Source organism: Balaenoptera musculus, chromosome 21, assembly GCF_009873245.2.
Source record: "Balaenoptera musculus isolate JJ_BM4_2016_0621 chromosome 21, mBalMus1.pri.v3, whole genome shotgun sequence".
Taxonomy (NCBI): domain Eukaryota; kingdom Metazoa; phylum Chordata; class Mammalia; order Artiodactyla; family Balaenopteridae; genus Balaenoptera; species Balaenoptera musculus.
Genome location: NC_045805.1, coordinates 30,779,135 through 30,796,341, shown reverse-complemented (window position 1 = coordinate 30,796,341; position 17,207 = coordinate 30,779,135). Strand labels below are relative to the sequence as shown.

At 37.8% G+C, this 17,207-nt stretch overlaps 1 protein-coding gene across 1 annotated transcript in view; it reads right to left on the bottom strand.

Moving 5' to 3' along the window:
* ZMAT4 (zinc finger matrin-type 4) overlaps positions 1-17,207 on the bottom strand; it is a 349,149-nt gene that overhangs the window by 113,526 nt on the left and 218,416 nt on the right. The window contains exon 7 of the mRNA XM_036838966.1: positions 10,238-10,465. Coding sequence (XP_036694861.1) covers positions 10,238-10,465 — 228 coding nt within the window. The remainder of the gene's footprint in view (positions 1-10,237; positions 10,466-17,207) is intronic.

Below are 17,207 nucleotides of genomic sequence, written 5' to 3'. Positions count from 1 at the left end.
CGCCATGATCTGACTGTCTCTCGAGGTGCTTCTCCCATTAACCCCAAAAGTGGCCTTAAGCTCCAGCCATCCCACACAGTTCCCCCAGGGGGCGCTGCTGTCCCCCCAGCTCGCAGGCCTTTGCGTGGGGTCTGTCCTCAGCCTGCAGTGTGGTCCCACTCAGCTGCCTGACCTGCACATCTTCCAGTGCCCTTCAAGGTTCACCTGACGCCTCTGATCGCACCATCTGGGAGTTCCACCTCCATTCCCACGCCCACTGTCACCTTCACAGGGCTCTTTTACTTGCTCACTTAAACAAGGCTCAATTCAGTGGCCAGAATCCTCTGTTCTGAAATGAAGACTTCAATGGGGATTTGGTAGGTCCATTTTCCTGTGAATAAACTGCCCAAACATGCCTGTATGCACCTAATGCATCTCTTTCTAACTCCCCTGCTCTCTTTCAGGAACCAACATGCTCTTCCCGAGCTTGGTTTCCTCCCCAAGACTGTCAAGAAATTTCGGTTCTCCCCCCATACCCCCCACTCCCCCAAAACTATTAAAGAGACCTTGGTCAGTATGACTTTCATACTAAAGGAACTCCAGAGCTTTTTCTTAGTCCTGAAAACCATGAATGAATGATGGACCTCTGGTCAGAAACGGCTGCTACCCTAAAAACCTGCTTGTGATTTGAGATGTAGCCCTGAACAAAGGAAGCAGGTAAAGGGTGCGTCCCCAGGAATGACAGGAGCAGGACCTGCTCTTGGACAGAGGGAAGAGCCGGTGACCCAGAACGGAAATGAACTAAGTCCTAAAGTAGAGAAAAGGTGGAACATTTGGATTCACAAATAAAATGAGATGCAAACACCTGGGTGCACTTAGAATAAATCACAACTTCTTCCCATGACCTATTAAGATCTATGCAGTGTGACCTCATCTAGGTCACAATCTCACTTTTTACCCCTCTCCTCTCATTAGTTTCAGGCCCTCTGCCCACCACAGGGCCTTTGCACCTGCCAGCACCTCTGTTTGAAGGGGCAGGTGCTTCGTGTCTGGATCCTTCAGGTCACAGTTCAAAATGTCAGCTTCTCTGAGTGGTTGTCACTAACTTTCCCATTTAAAGGAACACACCTCCCATTAGCACTTGTCACAGGGTTAATGTATTTTGCTTGTTTATTTCCTGCTTCTTCTCGATAGGAACCTTCTCTTCTCATTCACTGTAGAATCTCCAGCACTTTGTGCTTGGTACCAGGTAGGAGTTCAGTGTTAGTGGAATGAAGTGGAAAATAAATGAAAAAATCAAAGAAGGCATCAAAGAGGAAATACACCAACACATAACAAGCTTTCTGTTTCTAAAATCTTGACCTCGAGTCACCTGATCAGAATTTCTGTTTCTATCATCTCACAGGGAGATTAGGAGCCCACGAGCAAACTGTTAACCCCAATTAATTTGCTCCCCAAAACTTTGGAATCCCCAAGCGTATTGGAGTGGTCATGTCTTAAGGGAAAATGGTTGTCAGATGAAGGAAGGATTGTTGAAAACTCAAATGGAGATTCTCAAGCAACCTTCACCTGGGAAAGTGTGCCCTGTCTTTGCCGATTCCCGCTGTCACATCCATCAAGTCTTGGGCAGAGGACCTCAGAGAAACTATTTTCTGTTGACCTGGTTCTCATGAGAATAGGCAGAAATCTCTATCAGATTTTTTTAATGAAATCCTTGACTTGTGTTTATTGCATACATGAATGCCTCCTGTGGATAAGATGTTTTCCACTCCAAAGTCTACAAAGGGTATGACAGCACAGTATTTGTCACATGGGTTGGGTATCCACCTGCATTCTGATTGTGGTGGTTTAAAAATGTCTACGTGTTCTCTGGTAGTCCCCTCTTCAAAGGTGGAGTTGAATTCCCAACCACTCCTTGAATAGGGACTGGCATTGACTTCTAACCAACAGAAAGTGATGGAAGCGAGGCCACGTGACGTTGGAGCATCCTAAAAAGGATGGCTTTCACCTGAGGCTCTGTGGGAAGCCAGGGTCCACAGCACAAGCACCTTCAAAACTCCTGGGAGAGGCCCACGAGGAGAAAAACAAAGGCCTCCTACCAACATATGAGTGACTCACATTTTCTTTCTTCTTTTATTTGGCTTTTGAAATTGACATTCCACTCTCCCCACTCTCTCCTTGGATACAGTTACGTAAGTTTTGACAAACAAACTCATACAGCCACGAAGCCATATCAAGGTCCAGACAAGTTCCACAACCCCCCAAATGCCCTCTTACGGCCCCCTGTAGCCAACCCCTTCCCCTCACCCCAAATGACCGGAAACCACTACTCTGTTTTCCAGAATGGAATGAGCCACCTTTAGAAGTAGAACTGCAGCCCAGGCTGACATCTCAGGTGCAAAGTGATAAGAAACCTCAAGCCAGAATCACCTAGCCAAGCCACTCCCAAATTCCTCCCTGGAAACTTTGAGAGATAATAAATGTTTACCATTTTTTAAGCCACTAAGTTTTGGGGTTATTGTCACACAGCAATAGTTGCACTTGTTGCCTTTGGAAACTGTTCATTTTTTAACGTAGAGTGCCTTTCCTTCCTTGGTCTTGGAGAAGCCCCAGTGCCCAAGTCCCCTGCACAGGTACCTTAGGTGACCTGAAGGTGGAGGAGGGTCACTGAATGATATGACCAAGCTGTCTACTGTTTGCCACGTGGGCAAAGGCCAAACTAATATTAAGTGGAACCCACTATCATCTGAAAGTCCACAGCAGAAATAATTCAAAAAGTAAATATCTCTCACTCCAGTGTTCTGCCTGTTTTGAGGAAAGTCTGCTCATTCCCACTCACATACCACTTTTATGATTTGAAGTCCTAGGTAAGCTTCCTGCAACCCATGGAAATGATTCCCCATTCCCTCCAATAAAGGCAGAAGCTGCATTAGAGAGGGAGTCATCAATTCTAGCAGCCTCTCTAGAAATAGCTTTCTCTTCACAGAATTTTGCTTCTCAATCCCAGGCCCCTGGGAAAAGTGAATATGATTTCTTTGCCTTTTCTAGATTCTCTCTAACTGAGATGGAGTCATGAAGGTGGGGAAAACTCTATTTTTAAAGTATAGGATGTACCCTGTAAATCATTCATTCCCAGAAAGCTGAGAGTTGAACTGTGCCCATTCTATACTTGAATTCAAAGAGAGTTTTATACTAAAATATATGTAAGTTCCCAAACTTAGCTGTTTTGAAACAAAAGAGTTAATCATCAGAGTTCTAGTTAGTCAATGAGGAGTCACTGGAAATGGATGCACCTCCAATCAGGAGCCATAACTTAGAAGGGGACAGTTACCCCACTTCTCTGGGCCCCAGAACCCTGCTCTGTAAAAACAAGGGGCATAATTCATGATGTTTGATGTCCTTTCCAGCACTGTCTGCATCTGATGCTCAGAAACATTATGAAATTTTCAAATGGATTCTTTTGCTCTGTTTTCGTTTCCTCCGAAACAATGAAATAACTGTGCATTTTCTCATCCTAACACTTTTAAAAGACTAAATAATAAAGGTCTGCAAAATGAATATTCTATTTTCACTGAGCTCTAAATTCATAATTTATACTCTCCCTGTTTCTAAATAAGAAATTTCCTTATATCTGTGTTTTATGCTAGCAAGAAGAAATTAAACTACAAAGAAAACCTCTAAAGCACTTTCTCTCCATTGGATTTTATAATTCTATAATTCAATAACTTCCTTTGCTTTCTACATTGGACTCCATGTTCAGAAAGAGGTGGCCGTTTCTCTTATTAAGCTAAATCTTGGAAGTAGAGACAGATGTCATCTATTTTCTGGAACAAATATCACTAAACTTGAGTCAGGAACCAGGTTATTCATATTAATAACTATTTAGGCCAATCCCATTTAAAATCCCTTGTTAATCTACAAGAATAATTTCCTTTTTAAAAATTTGATTTGCCACTTCAAGCAAAGGAAGGCCAGAAAGCTAATACGGTTCTGTAGAGTTTCCAATGACTAAATAGTGTGGATACCAAAAAAATACAAAAGGTACAAGGTTTTTTGGTGCTATTAAATTATATACAAATAATAGGTAGAAAGTTATGTGTAGGTCACCGAAATCAAGGTCAATGTATAAAAATTAATTGTATTTTCTATATGTCAGTAAAAATCACATAAAAATGAAATTTCAAAAAATATAATTTATAATAGTGTTAAAGAGCAAAAAGTACTCAAGGATACATTCAACTAATAATGTGTAAAATCTTTACACTGAAAACTACGTAATAGTGCTGATAGAACTTAAAGAAACAAGTAAATAGGGAGATATATGATGAAAATAGGGAGATATATGATGTTCATGGATTGTAAGATTCAATATCATGAGTCATTTAAATAAATCTCCCCAAATTGATCTATAGATTAAATGAAGTCCCATTCAGTATTCCACCAAACTTTCTACGTAGAGACTGAAAAACTGATTCTAAAATTTATATAGAAATGTGAAGGATTTAGAACAGCCAAACAATCTTGAGAGAAAAGAACAAAGCTGGAGAACTTGCACTACCTAATATCAAAACTTCTCTAATGCTATAAATAAATACAGTGTGGTGCTGGCATAAAGATAGACAAATAAATCAATGGAACACAATAGGTTGTATAGAAATAGACTCACACACAATCAATAGATTTTCAAAAGAGGTGCCAAGATAATCCAATGAGGAAAAAAAAAAAAATTTCAACAAATTTGCTGCAACAACTGGGTAAATATCTAAAAACAAAATGAATTTCAACCCCTTCCTCACACCATACACAAAAATTAATTTGAGATACATCATAATCCTAGATATAAAAGCTAAAATTATGAAACCTGTAGAAGAAAATATACAAGATTATCTTTGATCATGAGTGTAGGCAAAAATTTTTTAGATGGGACACAAAAAGCAATGATTATAAAAGAAAATAAAGAGAAATTATACTTTCATAATTCAATAGTGTCTGCTTACCAGACATTATTTAAGAAAATGAAGAGCCAAGTCATAGTCTAGGAGAAAATATTCACAATGGGTATACCTGACAAAGGATTTGTATCTACAATATATGAAAACCTTCTACCTATTACTCAACAATAAGGTATGGTACTGGCACAAAAACAGAAATATAGATCAATGGAACAGGATAGAAAGCCCAGAGATAAACCCATGCACATATGGTCACCTTATCTTTGATAAAGGAGGCAAGAGTATACAATGGAGAAAAGACAGCCTCTTCAATAAGAGGTGCTGGGAAAACTGGACAGCTACATGTAAAAGAATGAAATTAGAACACTTCCTAACACCATACACAAAAATAAACTCAAAATGGATTAAACACCTAAATGTAAGGCCAGACACTATCAAACTCTTAGAGGAAAACATAGGCAGAACACTCTATAACATAAATCACAGCAAGATCCTTTTTGACCCACCTCCTAGAGTAATGGAAATAAAAACAAAAATAAACAAATGGGACCTAATGAAACTTAAAAGCTTTTGCACAGCAAAGGAAACCATAAACAAGACGAAAAGACAGCCCTCAGAATGGGAGAAAATATTTGCAAATGAAGCAACTGACAAAGGATAAATCTCCAAAATTTACAAGCAGCTCATGCAGCTCAATATCAAAAACACAAACAACCCAATCCAAAAATGGGCAGAAGACCTAAATAGACATTTCTCCAAAAAAGATATACAGATTGCCAACAAACACATGAAAAGGTGCTCAACATCACTAATCATTAGAGAAATGCAAATCAAAACTACAATGAGGTATCACCTCACACCAGTCAGAATGGCCATCATCAAAAAATCTACAAACAATAAATGCTGGAGAGGGTGTGGAGAAAAAGGAACCCTCTTGCACTGTTGGTGGGAATGTAAACTGATACAGCCACTGTGCAGAACAGTATAGAGGGTCCTTAAAAAACTAAAAATAGAACTACCATATAACCCAGCAATCCCACTACTGGGCATATACCCTGAGAAAACCATAATTCAAAAAGAGTCATGTACCACAATGTTCATTGCAGCTCTATTTACAATAGCCAGGACATGGAAGCAACGTAAGTGTCCATCGACAGATGAATGGATAAAGAAGATGTGGCACATATATACAATGGAATATTACTCAGCCATAAAAAGAAATGAAATTGAGTTATTTGTAGTGAGGTGGATGGACCTAGAGTCTGTCATACAGAGTGAAGTAAGCCAGAAAGCAAAAAACAAATACCGTATGCTAACACATACATATGGAATCTAAAAAAAAAAAAAGAAATGGTTCTGAAAAACCTAGGGGCAGGACAGGAATAAAGATGCAGTTGTAGAGAATGGACTTGAGGATACTGGGAGGGGGAAGGGTAAGCTGGGACGAAGTGAGAGAGTGGCATGGACATATATACACTACTTAATGTAAAACAGATAGCTAGTGGGAAGCAGCCGCATAGCACAGGGAGATCAGCTCGGTGCTGTGTGACCACCTAGAGGGTGGGATAGGGAGGGTGGGAGGGAGACGCAAGAGGGAGGAGATATGGGGATATATGTATACATATAGCTGATTCACTTTGTTATAAAGCAGAAACTAACACACCATTGTAAAGCAATTATACTCCAATAAAGATGTTAAAAAAAATTAAATAAAGAATGAGGCAGACAGCCAATTTTTTTAAATAGGCAAAAGAAATGAACAGACATTTCACAAAGGAAGACATACAAATGACCAACATTTTAAAGTGTTTGACATAATTAGTCAACATGGAAACACAAATTAAAGCCATAATGAAATACTCTCCTACACCCACTAGAATGACTAATATTTGAAAGACTGATAAAAACAAATGTTGGTGAGGATATGGAATTCATATATGTTGCTTTAGGGTGTGTAAAATAATGCAGCTACTTTGGAAAACATTTTGGCAGTTTCTCCTTCAGTTAAAAATACACCCAACTTATGACCCAGCAATTCTACTCTGAGGTATTTAACAAGAGAAGTAAAAACATCTGTCAACAACAACAACAAAAAGGATGTTCATGAAAGCCTTATTCAAAATAGCACCAAAAAAGTCAAGAGCAGAATGGATAGACATATTGTGGGATTTCTGTCTAGAAGCAAACCACTCAGTGATAAAGAGCAAGGAAGGGGCTACTCTGCTTTTTATACAACAAATGGATACATTTCAAAAACAATATGAGAAGCTAGACACAGAAAAATACATACTCTCTGTGCCAATTGTATGAAATTTTAGAGCAGGCAAAACTAAATTTTGGTGAAAAAAATAAGAAAAGTGGTTCCCTGGAATGGGAAGTTAGGATTGACTGGGATGGGGCACGTGGGAATGACGTCATGATGGAAAAGTTACGGATCTTGGTAGGAGTGTGGGTTACACAGGAGTTTGCATCGTCAAAACTCAGTGAACTATATAACACTTCATATCTCTGCCTTTCACAATATATAAAATATACATCGTTTTTTTAAAGTAGAAGAAAAAATCATAAATAATTTCTTGTAAAAATTATTCAATCAGGATCCCTTTAGAAATGAAAAGGATTGCCATGTTAAAAAATGCAGGATTTTAAGCGATTTTTAAATTCTGCTTTCTCTGTTTATTCATTCATTCAGCAATTTTATTGAGTACCTACTCTGTGCCTGTCACTGTTCTAGGTGTTTTTGAACACATCAATGGGCAAAGCAGACACAGATTCCTGCTTTCAAGTTGCTAACAGTCTGTAGGGAGAAATCAGGAAAACCATAATAAACTGGTAAATGATGTAGAGTTTAAAAAACTGAGAAGTGCTGGGACTTCCCTGGTGGTCCAGTGGTTAAGACTCCACACTTCCACTGCAGGGGGCACAGGTTCGATCCCTGGTCGGGGAAGTAAGATCCCATGTGCCACACAGCCAAAAAAATAAAATAAAATAAAATAATTAAAAACTGAGAAGTGCTAAGAAAGAGAGGAAGCCTGTGACACTGCCATCCTCCAGCTGCTTGACACCAGTTTTTTAAAAGTTATGGATATGCCTGTATTTACTGGTTAGCATTTTTGCCTTTATTAATTGATTGATCATGCACTAGAAGCGTTCCAGAAATAGGAGACTGTGTGTGTGTGTGTGTGCGTGTGTGTGTGTGTGCGCGCGCGTGTGTTTTAAAACATGCTAGGTTATCACCGTTGCTTTATTCCCTAAACTTTTGCAATATTTAATGCCTGAATACATATACATCAAGATGTCACCTGGGGTGGGTGTAAAGGTCGGTTTCAAGGACGCTGCATTCAATGCTAATCGCATTTGCTACTGAGTCAGAATCACATTGAGTTATCAAGTCCAAGAGCAGCCTTTTTCGTCTTCGGGATAAAAGACAAACCACTCAAATGTTACAGAATTCAGACGCTCAAGTCATTAAAGACGAGGTTGTACATAAAAGATGCAGCACCGATAATTCAAAACAGACAAGAAGAATGTGCTCTAGGAATAATTCTTCTACAAGTCATAATATCTGGCACAAAACATAAATAAAGCCCTACTTTCCTCCTTCAGTGCCTGCCGTGAAGGAGTCGCGGAGCAGACTTGTTATCTGCCAGGAACGGCGAGTCATGGGGAGGCCTTCAGCTAAAAAATACTCCTCCTGTATTTTTAACAAGACCGAGACTGTGAACACAAGAAATTCCCCAGCAGACCGCAATAGTACCAACAATTCAAAAGTATTTGCAACGTGATTATCCAACATACTGAAATATGAAGCTCCATGTTGTTTCTCTATAGCTAGAAAACCTACACAAAAATAGTGTTTTTGCTCTTTGCTCCACCTGCTGTTTTTAATCATTATCTTGGAAAAATCAGTCTCTCATCAAGCTCCATAGATCTCCTAATGGACCTGCAGTCTTAAATCTATGCTGTATGATAGGATTCTTCCATGATAATCTGTTCATTCGCCAGCGACAGCTTATGTTTTCCTCTCTTTTCCCTAAACATATATGATTCTGCTCACATGGGATGCCTTCTCACCTGCTAAAAGACCACCCACATTTCTAGTTCCAACTCCAGTCCTTTTCTTTGGTGAAGTCTTCCCCAACCAACATAATCAGAAGTGACCTGTCCCTCCTCTCAGGTCACACAGCAAGAACTTCTGTCCCATTTATTTGGTCTAGAATTATACCAGGTTATTTTCCCTTGGAGGCTCATAGCCTGGTAAGGGTAATAAGAATTGCAGGCTCTACATACCGAACCCAGCTCAAACCCAGGTTGCGTTCTCAGAACTGACTTGTAAATTTTGTTATTACAGCTATTATGATGGATGATCTCCTGGCCAACTCCTAAAAGTATATCTAAATCATAAAATATCTGAGGTATAGTAGAGCACCCTTTGCAGAATTATTTTTCTGAGAAAATGCATTTCTACTTCTACACTGCCAACATCAGTTGATCAAAACTGTTTAGGTGATCAAAAAATGCTTAAATGGTTGTTGATGATGAAATATTCTATTAGGTTCCACAGAATGGTATGTGGCTTCCTCAGGAATCCATAGGACTGATCCTCACCCTATGACTTCCAATTCTCCACTCAGCAACTTCTGTAAAACCTCACATGAACTTCAAACGCTCCATGGTTTCCATCAACCGAGAAAATACGTATCAGATGGGGGATGGGGGGAGCCAGGTATTGATTCTATAGTGGCTGTACATAAAAGATGCAGCACCGATCATTCAAAACAGACAAGAAGAATGTGCTCTAGGAATAATTCTTCTACAAGTCAAGAAGAATGTCTTACCTCAGCTTCCTAGATATGCCCGTGAAAAGGTCTTGGGCTTAATTTAATCCATGAAATGGAGCCAATGTGTTGCTTTGTTTTGGCTGAATTCATAAAAGCACAAAAGTTTAAAATTAAGATAACACCATTTGGCCTTTTTTGCATCTGCTCTTGTACTGCTCATGTACAAAAGCATTCATTCCAGAAGGTGTTTAAAGATAAAGCAGAAGGAAAAACTCTAGTTCATGAATGGGTGGTTTTGATCTGAAACATAGTCAATAAAAATATGGCAATCACAAATACTTTGAAAGAAAGGAGATGGCAAAAATTACTTTTCTGTTCATTTCCTTTTCCTTCTATTCCTTTTGGAGGATCCTAGAATTGTCCTTAGTAAGCAAAGCAATAGGAAGAATCATCCCAGTTTATGAAAACACAGTCCTTTCTCTGAAAGCCCAGTTCTGTGGCAGAAATCAGAAGAGTTTCTCTTACCTCTTAATTCCCCCGTATCCAGAGTTGTCCCAAGCTGTTCTAACAAAGCAACTCTTGCTGCATTCTTTTTGTGTTTCTTGCCATCATAATGCTGCTGGGCCATCAGAGGATTGTTAAACCAGGCTGCACAGAGCCCACAGTATCTGTCTGAATCTCTTCTTTGATAGGGAGATGAGACCACTGGAGCAGTGTCCACCCTCGGAGGTTTAAGTGAGCTCAGAGGCGTTGCTGGGGAGAAAAACAACCAGAGAGAACCACAAGCCACATTAGTCCCTTCCTGAGTGAACGTGTCCTCAACAGCTGAAGATGAAAGGGTCTCCCGTTGATTCTAGAGCTCAAAAATCCAAGAATTTACTGAGATCGGGAAAAATGATCTTTGCCAGCCTTTGTTTTTGAAGTTGGGCTACAATTAAAAATTCCTAACTTATTGCGATCAAAGTTTGCAATTTGTTATGCTTCCATCTGATAGGTCAGGAGACCATCCTTTAGGAGGAAAGAAAGGTTTTTAAAAATAAAATCTCGGAGGTAAGGGAGTGATTTATTAATCAAAGCCAAAACTTGAAGTAAACATTGAACAATCACGACTTGAAAGATTCTGAATGAATTAATTAAACATCTGTGTGCTATAGATGGAAATAACTAGTAAGTAAAGGATTTGCCAAAGTGATAGAAGCAGATCTGTCAGTTGCATGGATTGTACCAATTGACAAAATCATGCTAATTTTATTGTCAGTTATTTCTGTTTATTGTGAGAGGTTATTTTCAACTCATACCTGCTAAAATTGACATTGAAAATACAATATTTTTTTAAAAGACCAAAAGACAAATACTATAGAGCAGATGTTGCTTATCTAAATGAAAAAGACATACTATCACTATTTTGAGATTGCACAGCCTCAGCTATTAACACATTGCATTGTGAGCTAACAGTTATTTTGGGTCCAGGGAAAAAAAGAGAATCTAACTTGGAAGAGTTTACTAACAGAAAACAAAAATAACTTTTTTAATGCATTACAACATACAAGTTGCTTTCATCTTTTCAATAACTATGAGTTGGATTACTATCCTATTTCTCAGATGATGGACTTCAGAGGTGCCAAAGTTTTACTGAAGGTAAGGTAACTAGTTACGGTAAAGGCAGGACTCCAAGCAAATCCTTAATTTCCAAGACCAATATTCCTTTCAATACCCCTGAGAACTCTTTTCATACTTCTTAATAAGCAAACGGATTTTCTTCTAGACCTCAGTTATCTTTGTATTTTATATGGGATATAATTTAATTTTAGAAAAAAATTCTGCTCCAAATCTTTTGGAGAAGAAAACAAATTAAAATTCTCACATGGCCCGTTAGTCATCATGCAATATAGCAATGCCTTCTGTTTTTTCTTTGCCTCTGTAATGTGGAATGCAGCTGGCAAGACTATGAAAATTAGGGTTATTCCAAGGAAAAGCTGAGATCTGGAACCTCAATAACAAATTAATGAACCATCTGATCAACTCACTAAGCTTTCAAATCACTTTTATGTGGATTTTATTTTTAGATTAAATAACTGATATACCCACAGCCAACACAATACTCCATGGTGAAAAGCTGAAAACCTTCCCACTAAAATCTGGAGCAAGACAAGGATGCCCACTCTCACTGCTTCTATTTAATATGGTATTGGAAGTCCTAGACACAGCAATTAGACAAGAAAAAGAAATAGAAGGTATCCAAATTGTAAGGGAAGAGGTAAAACTGTCACTATTTGCAGATGACATGATACTCTACATAGAGAACCCTAAAGTTTCCACCCCAAAACTATTAGAACTAATAAATGAATTCAGCAAGGTTGCAGGATACAAAATTAATACACAGAAATCTGTTGCATTTCTGTACACCAATAATGAAATATCAAAAAGAAAAGTAAAAAAAAAAAAAAAAATTAAAATCACATCAAAAAAATACTTGGGAATAAACTTAACCAAGGAAGTGAAAGACCAATATGCTGAAAACAATAAGACATTAATGAAGGAAGTCGAAGATGATTTAAAGAAATGGAAAGATATCCCATGTTTTTGGCTTAGAAGAGTCAATATTATTAAAATGGCCATATTGCTGAAAACAATCTACAGATTTAATGCAATCTCTATCAAAATACCCAGGACATTTTTCACTGAACTTGAGCAAATAATCGTAAAATTTATATGGAAGCACAAAAGACCCCAAATTGCCAAAGCAATTCTGAGAAAAAAGAACAAAGCTGGAGGTATAACCCTCCCAGACTTCAGACTACACTACAAAGCTACAGTAATCAAAACTGCATGGTATTAGAACAAAAACAGACATGAAGATCAGTGGAACAGAATAGAGAGACCAGAAATAAACCCACACACTTACGGCCAATTAATCTATGACAGAGAAGGCAAGAATATACAATGGAGAAAAGACAGTCTCTTCAGCACGTAGTTTGGGAAAGCTGGAGAGCTACATGTAAAACAATGAAAATTAGAATATTCACTCACACCATATGTAAAAATGCACTCAAAATGGTTTAAAGGCCTAAATGTAAGACATGAAACCAAACAACTCCTAGAAGAGAACATAGATGAAACACTCTTTGACATAAGTTGTAGCAATATTTTCTTGGATCAGTCTCCCAAAGCAGAAGAAATAAAAGCAAAAATAAACAAAGGGTACCTAATTAAAAGTTTTGCACTGCAAAGGAAACCATCAACAAAATGAAAAGACAACCTATGGGATGGGAGAAAATATTTGCAAATGATGCGACCAATAAGAAGTGATTATCTGAAATATACAAACAGCTGATACAACTCAATATCAAAAAAAAAAAAGCCCAATCAAAAAATGGGCAGAAGACTTAAATAGACATTTTAGAGAAGACATACAGATGGCCAACAGGCACATGAAAAGATGCTCAACGTCACTGATTATTAGAGAAATGCAAATCAAAACCAGAATGAGGTATCACCTCACACCTGTCAGAATGGCCATCATCAACAAATGTTGGAGAAAAGGGAAGCTCGTACCCTGTTGGTGGAATGTAAATTTGTGTAGCTACTATGGAAAACATATGGAGTTCCTTAAAAAACTAAAAATAGAGCTGCTATATGATCCAGCAATTCCACGCTGGGTGTATATCCAGAAAAAACAAAAATCACTACACCAAATAGATACATGCACCCCTGTGTTCACAGCAGCATTATTTACAATAGTCAAGACATGAACACAACTCTCTCTCTCTGTGTATATATATATATATATATATATATACACACACACACACACACACACACATATAAACACACACATGTGTATATGTTTATATATATATATATATATATATATATATATATATATATATATATATAATGGAATATTAGCCACAGAAAGAATGAAATATTGTCATTGGCAGCAACATGGAAAGACCTATTATACTTAGTGAAGAGTATATTATACTTAGTGAAGTAAGTCAGACAGAGAACGACAAATACTATATATCACTTATATGTGGAATCTAAAAGTAATACAAATGAATGTTTATACAAAACAGAAACTGACTCACAGACATAGAAAACAAACTTGTCATTACCAAAAAGGGGTGGAAGGACAAATTAAGGGTATGGGATTAACAGATACAAATTACTACACGTAAAATAGATAAGCAACAGTAATAGATAAGTTACTGTACAGCACAGGGAATTATACCGAATATGTTGTAATAACGTAAAATGGAATATAATCTGCAAAAATACTGAATCATTATGCTGTACAGCCAAAACTGACACAATATTGTAAATCAACCGTACCTCAATAAAAAATAAATAACCGATATACAAATAAATACTTGCTAAATGACATTTTAATTCAGGAAATGAATTGTCACAATATCTAGAAAGCCTTTTCCTACCTACCCAGAGATTTCATCAGATAGGGAAGTTTTTAGCTACTTGGGATGAAACCAAATGGTATTATTTCTATAGGGACTTAGAGAAACAAGAAGTCTCTTAAAAACCTCATTGCCAAATTCAATAATACATAGGCATGTGATGATAAAACTCAAACTGGGGCTGTACCATCCTGGCAGCCACCCAGACTCATTCTACTATGACTTAGAAATGCTAATAAAAGCTACAAATATGCAGTTGACCTGTAATGTGAAAGGACTTCTATTTACTTTTCTGAAGGAAATTGAATCTTTCTTCCAAAGTTTCCTGCATCTTTATCAATTTCTGAGGATTTATAGCCATCTATTGTTTTTGATAGAAATGGAAAACATATAAAACATTTGCAGTCTGAATGAATGTTGACTCTTGAAGCATAATTTACTTTTCTCTAAACGGGGCCCTAAAAAACATTTCAGAGTTGATTTCATCAATTGATACCTTATACATCATATTCTGGCAGGAGCAATACACTATAGAATATTCATCAGATAAGATAATCTTATCTTGCACATAAGAAAGTAGTTTGATGCTGCATTTGCAATGGTAGCTTTTCCTCTTTAATAATCCTACTATCCTGGTGCAGCACCAAAGTTTAATTTTTCTTATGCTTTTGTTTCCAACTGTCTTCAGTTGGAAATATAAAACCCAGTTTATATTTCCTATAAAGGCAAACAAAGGTAGTAGTATAAAGGGAATGGAAATAGCTTTGAATCAAAATTGAAAATCAAGGTTGGGTTGGACCCTACCACCCCTGAACTGTGTGACCTTTGGCAAATCTCTGATGCCTCTGGTTTCCACAAGGTTATCTTTATACATTTCAGAGAGTACAAATTATGCATCTCATTCTGGAAACTTTACTTTCAAACAGGAAACCATTTACTCTGATTCACTGAATATAGCATCCAAATCCTCACTGCAGCTATTGACAGGGCACCAACGATCCCAGTGTGCCTGGGACCAAGAGGGTTCCCGGGACATGAGATTTTCAGTGTTAAAACAGGGAAAGTTCTGGGCAAACTGGGATGAGTTGGTCACCCTAACCTCTGGGATCAGACCTGATTTAACATCCCACTGGAGAAAAGAATTAGGAAAAAGTTTGGAAATAACTATTCAGGAGACCAGAGCAGGTTCTCTTTCAACCAAGCAGACAGGATCCACTGATAGATCTCAAAGGTTTACTTGTTAGGGCACCAAGTGGGTGTCCTTTGCCAGAGAAGGGGGTACCACAACCTCCGGGAAATGGTGTTCTCACTTGCCTGTCTGCTTTCCAGTCCACAGTTACAGGGCGCCCTTCAACTCTCACACCTCCACAAGTGAGACTTGCAATAGCATCTTCTGTCTCCTACACTTTCTCTCTCTCTCTCTCCTTTCTTCTTTGTTCCTCCTTTTCTCTCCCCCTCTTTCATTCATTCTTACAAAGGATCTGGGGGCTTTCAAAATAATCCCATAAATGGACTCATTTTAAAATGAGTGGTTTTCTACTAATTCAAAAAGATACATGTATCCCAATGTTCATAGCAGCATTATTTACAGTTGGCAAGATATGGAAGCAACCTAAGTGTCCATCAGCAGATGAACAGATAAAGAAGATGTGGTATACATACATATATACATGTATATATGTGTGTGTGTATATATATGTATACACACACACACACACACACACAGTGGAATACTACTCAGCCATCAAAAAAGAACAGAATTTTGTCATTTGCAGCAACATGGATAGACTTGGAAGGCATTATACTAGGTGAAATAAGTCAGACAGAGAAAGACAAATACCGTATGATATCACTTATATGTGGAATCTAAAAAATAAAACAAACTAGTTAATATAACAAAAAAGAAGCAGACTCACAGATATAGAGAGCAAACTAGTGGTTCCCAGTGGGGAGGGGGGAGGTGCATTATGGGGGGGAGGGTGTGGAAGTTACAAACTATTGGATGTAAGAAAGGCTCAAGCATGTATTATACAACACGGGGAAAATAGCCAATATTTAGGAATAACTAAATGGAAACTAACCTTTAAAAATTGTATAAAAATAAAACATTAAAAAAATAAAAGTCCATAATACATTCAAAAAAAAGCATGTGTTTTCCTCACCTAAGGGTTCTTATCTACATTACTAATTCTTCCAAGTTTTGTGATATCATGCAGTTTATTCTATTACATCTGTTCCATGTATTTTTTAAAATTTGAGTTGCCCCCAAATTCAGTTTGACCAATGGGGCAGCTTGAAGCTCAGGGAGATAAATCAACCAGCATAGGGCCCCTAATTAATAAACAGCAAAGGAAATAGCAAAGACCAGACCTTCTGACTTGAGGCCCAGCACCATATTTCAATGTCAGCTAGTTCCCAGTGATGCCAAGGGAGCAACAGGCCAAATAAACAAGCAAATTAACCACAGAGTCAGGACACACTTCCTAGGTTTCAGCATCTGTTCTCAGTAGGGATTCTTTGTAAATATGCATGTTCTCTAAAATAATTTTTCTGATTTCCAGTCCCTATGATAAACTGCCTTTCTGTTTTTTCTTCCTATCCTAAATCAAATTAAAGACAGGAGGAATTTTTCAGCAAGTATCACTGTTTTTTGCAAATGCAGTTGACACTTCAATGTGACTAGACCATTCAGTGCCTGGCTGAGGAGCGGCTGTCACTACACATTGACTCAGCTCAGCCTCCAAACAGTCGAGCCTCTTCTGCAGGTAAATGCCTCAACTGTGCAAACTGTGCAAAGTTAGAGCTCAAAACGTACACTTCCTCTGTACTTCTCACAGAGGAGAGTGCCTCTTGTGTAGATGATAAACGCTCAATGAACATGTGATGAATAAATGAAGAAAAGAGCTAGTAAATTTCAGTTAATATCAACTCAGGGGATTTTCATGTTTTAATAAATGGCTTGTGATAGCTGAATTTAAAATCTTTGATGGTGTGATTAAACTTACTTCATAGGATTAAAAACAAGTTAGATGTTCACAAGTGGGGATGAATTAAATAAACTGTGGATCTCTATACTCTGA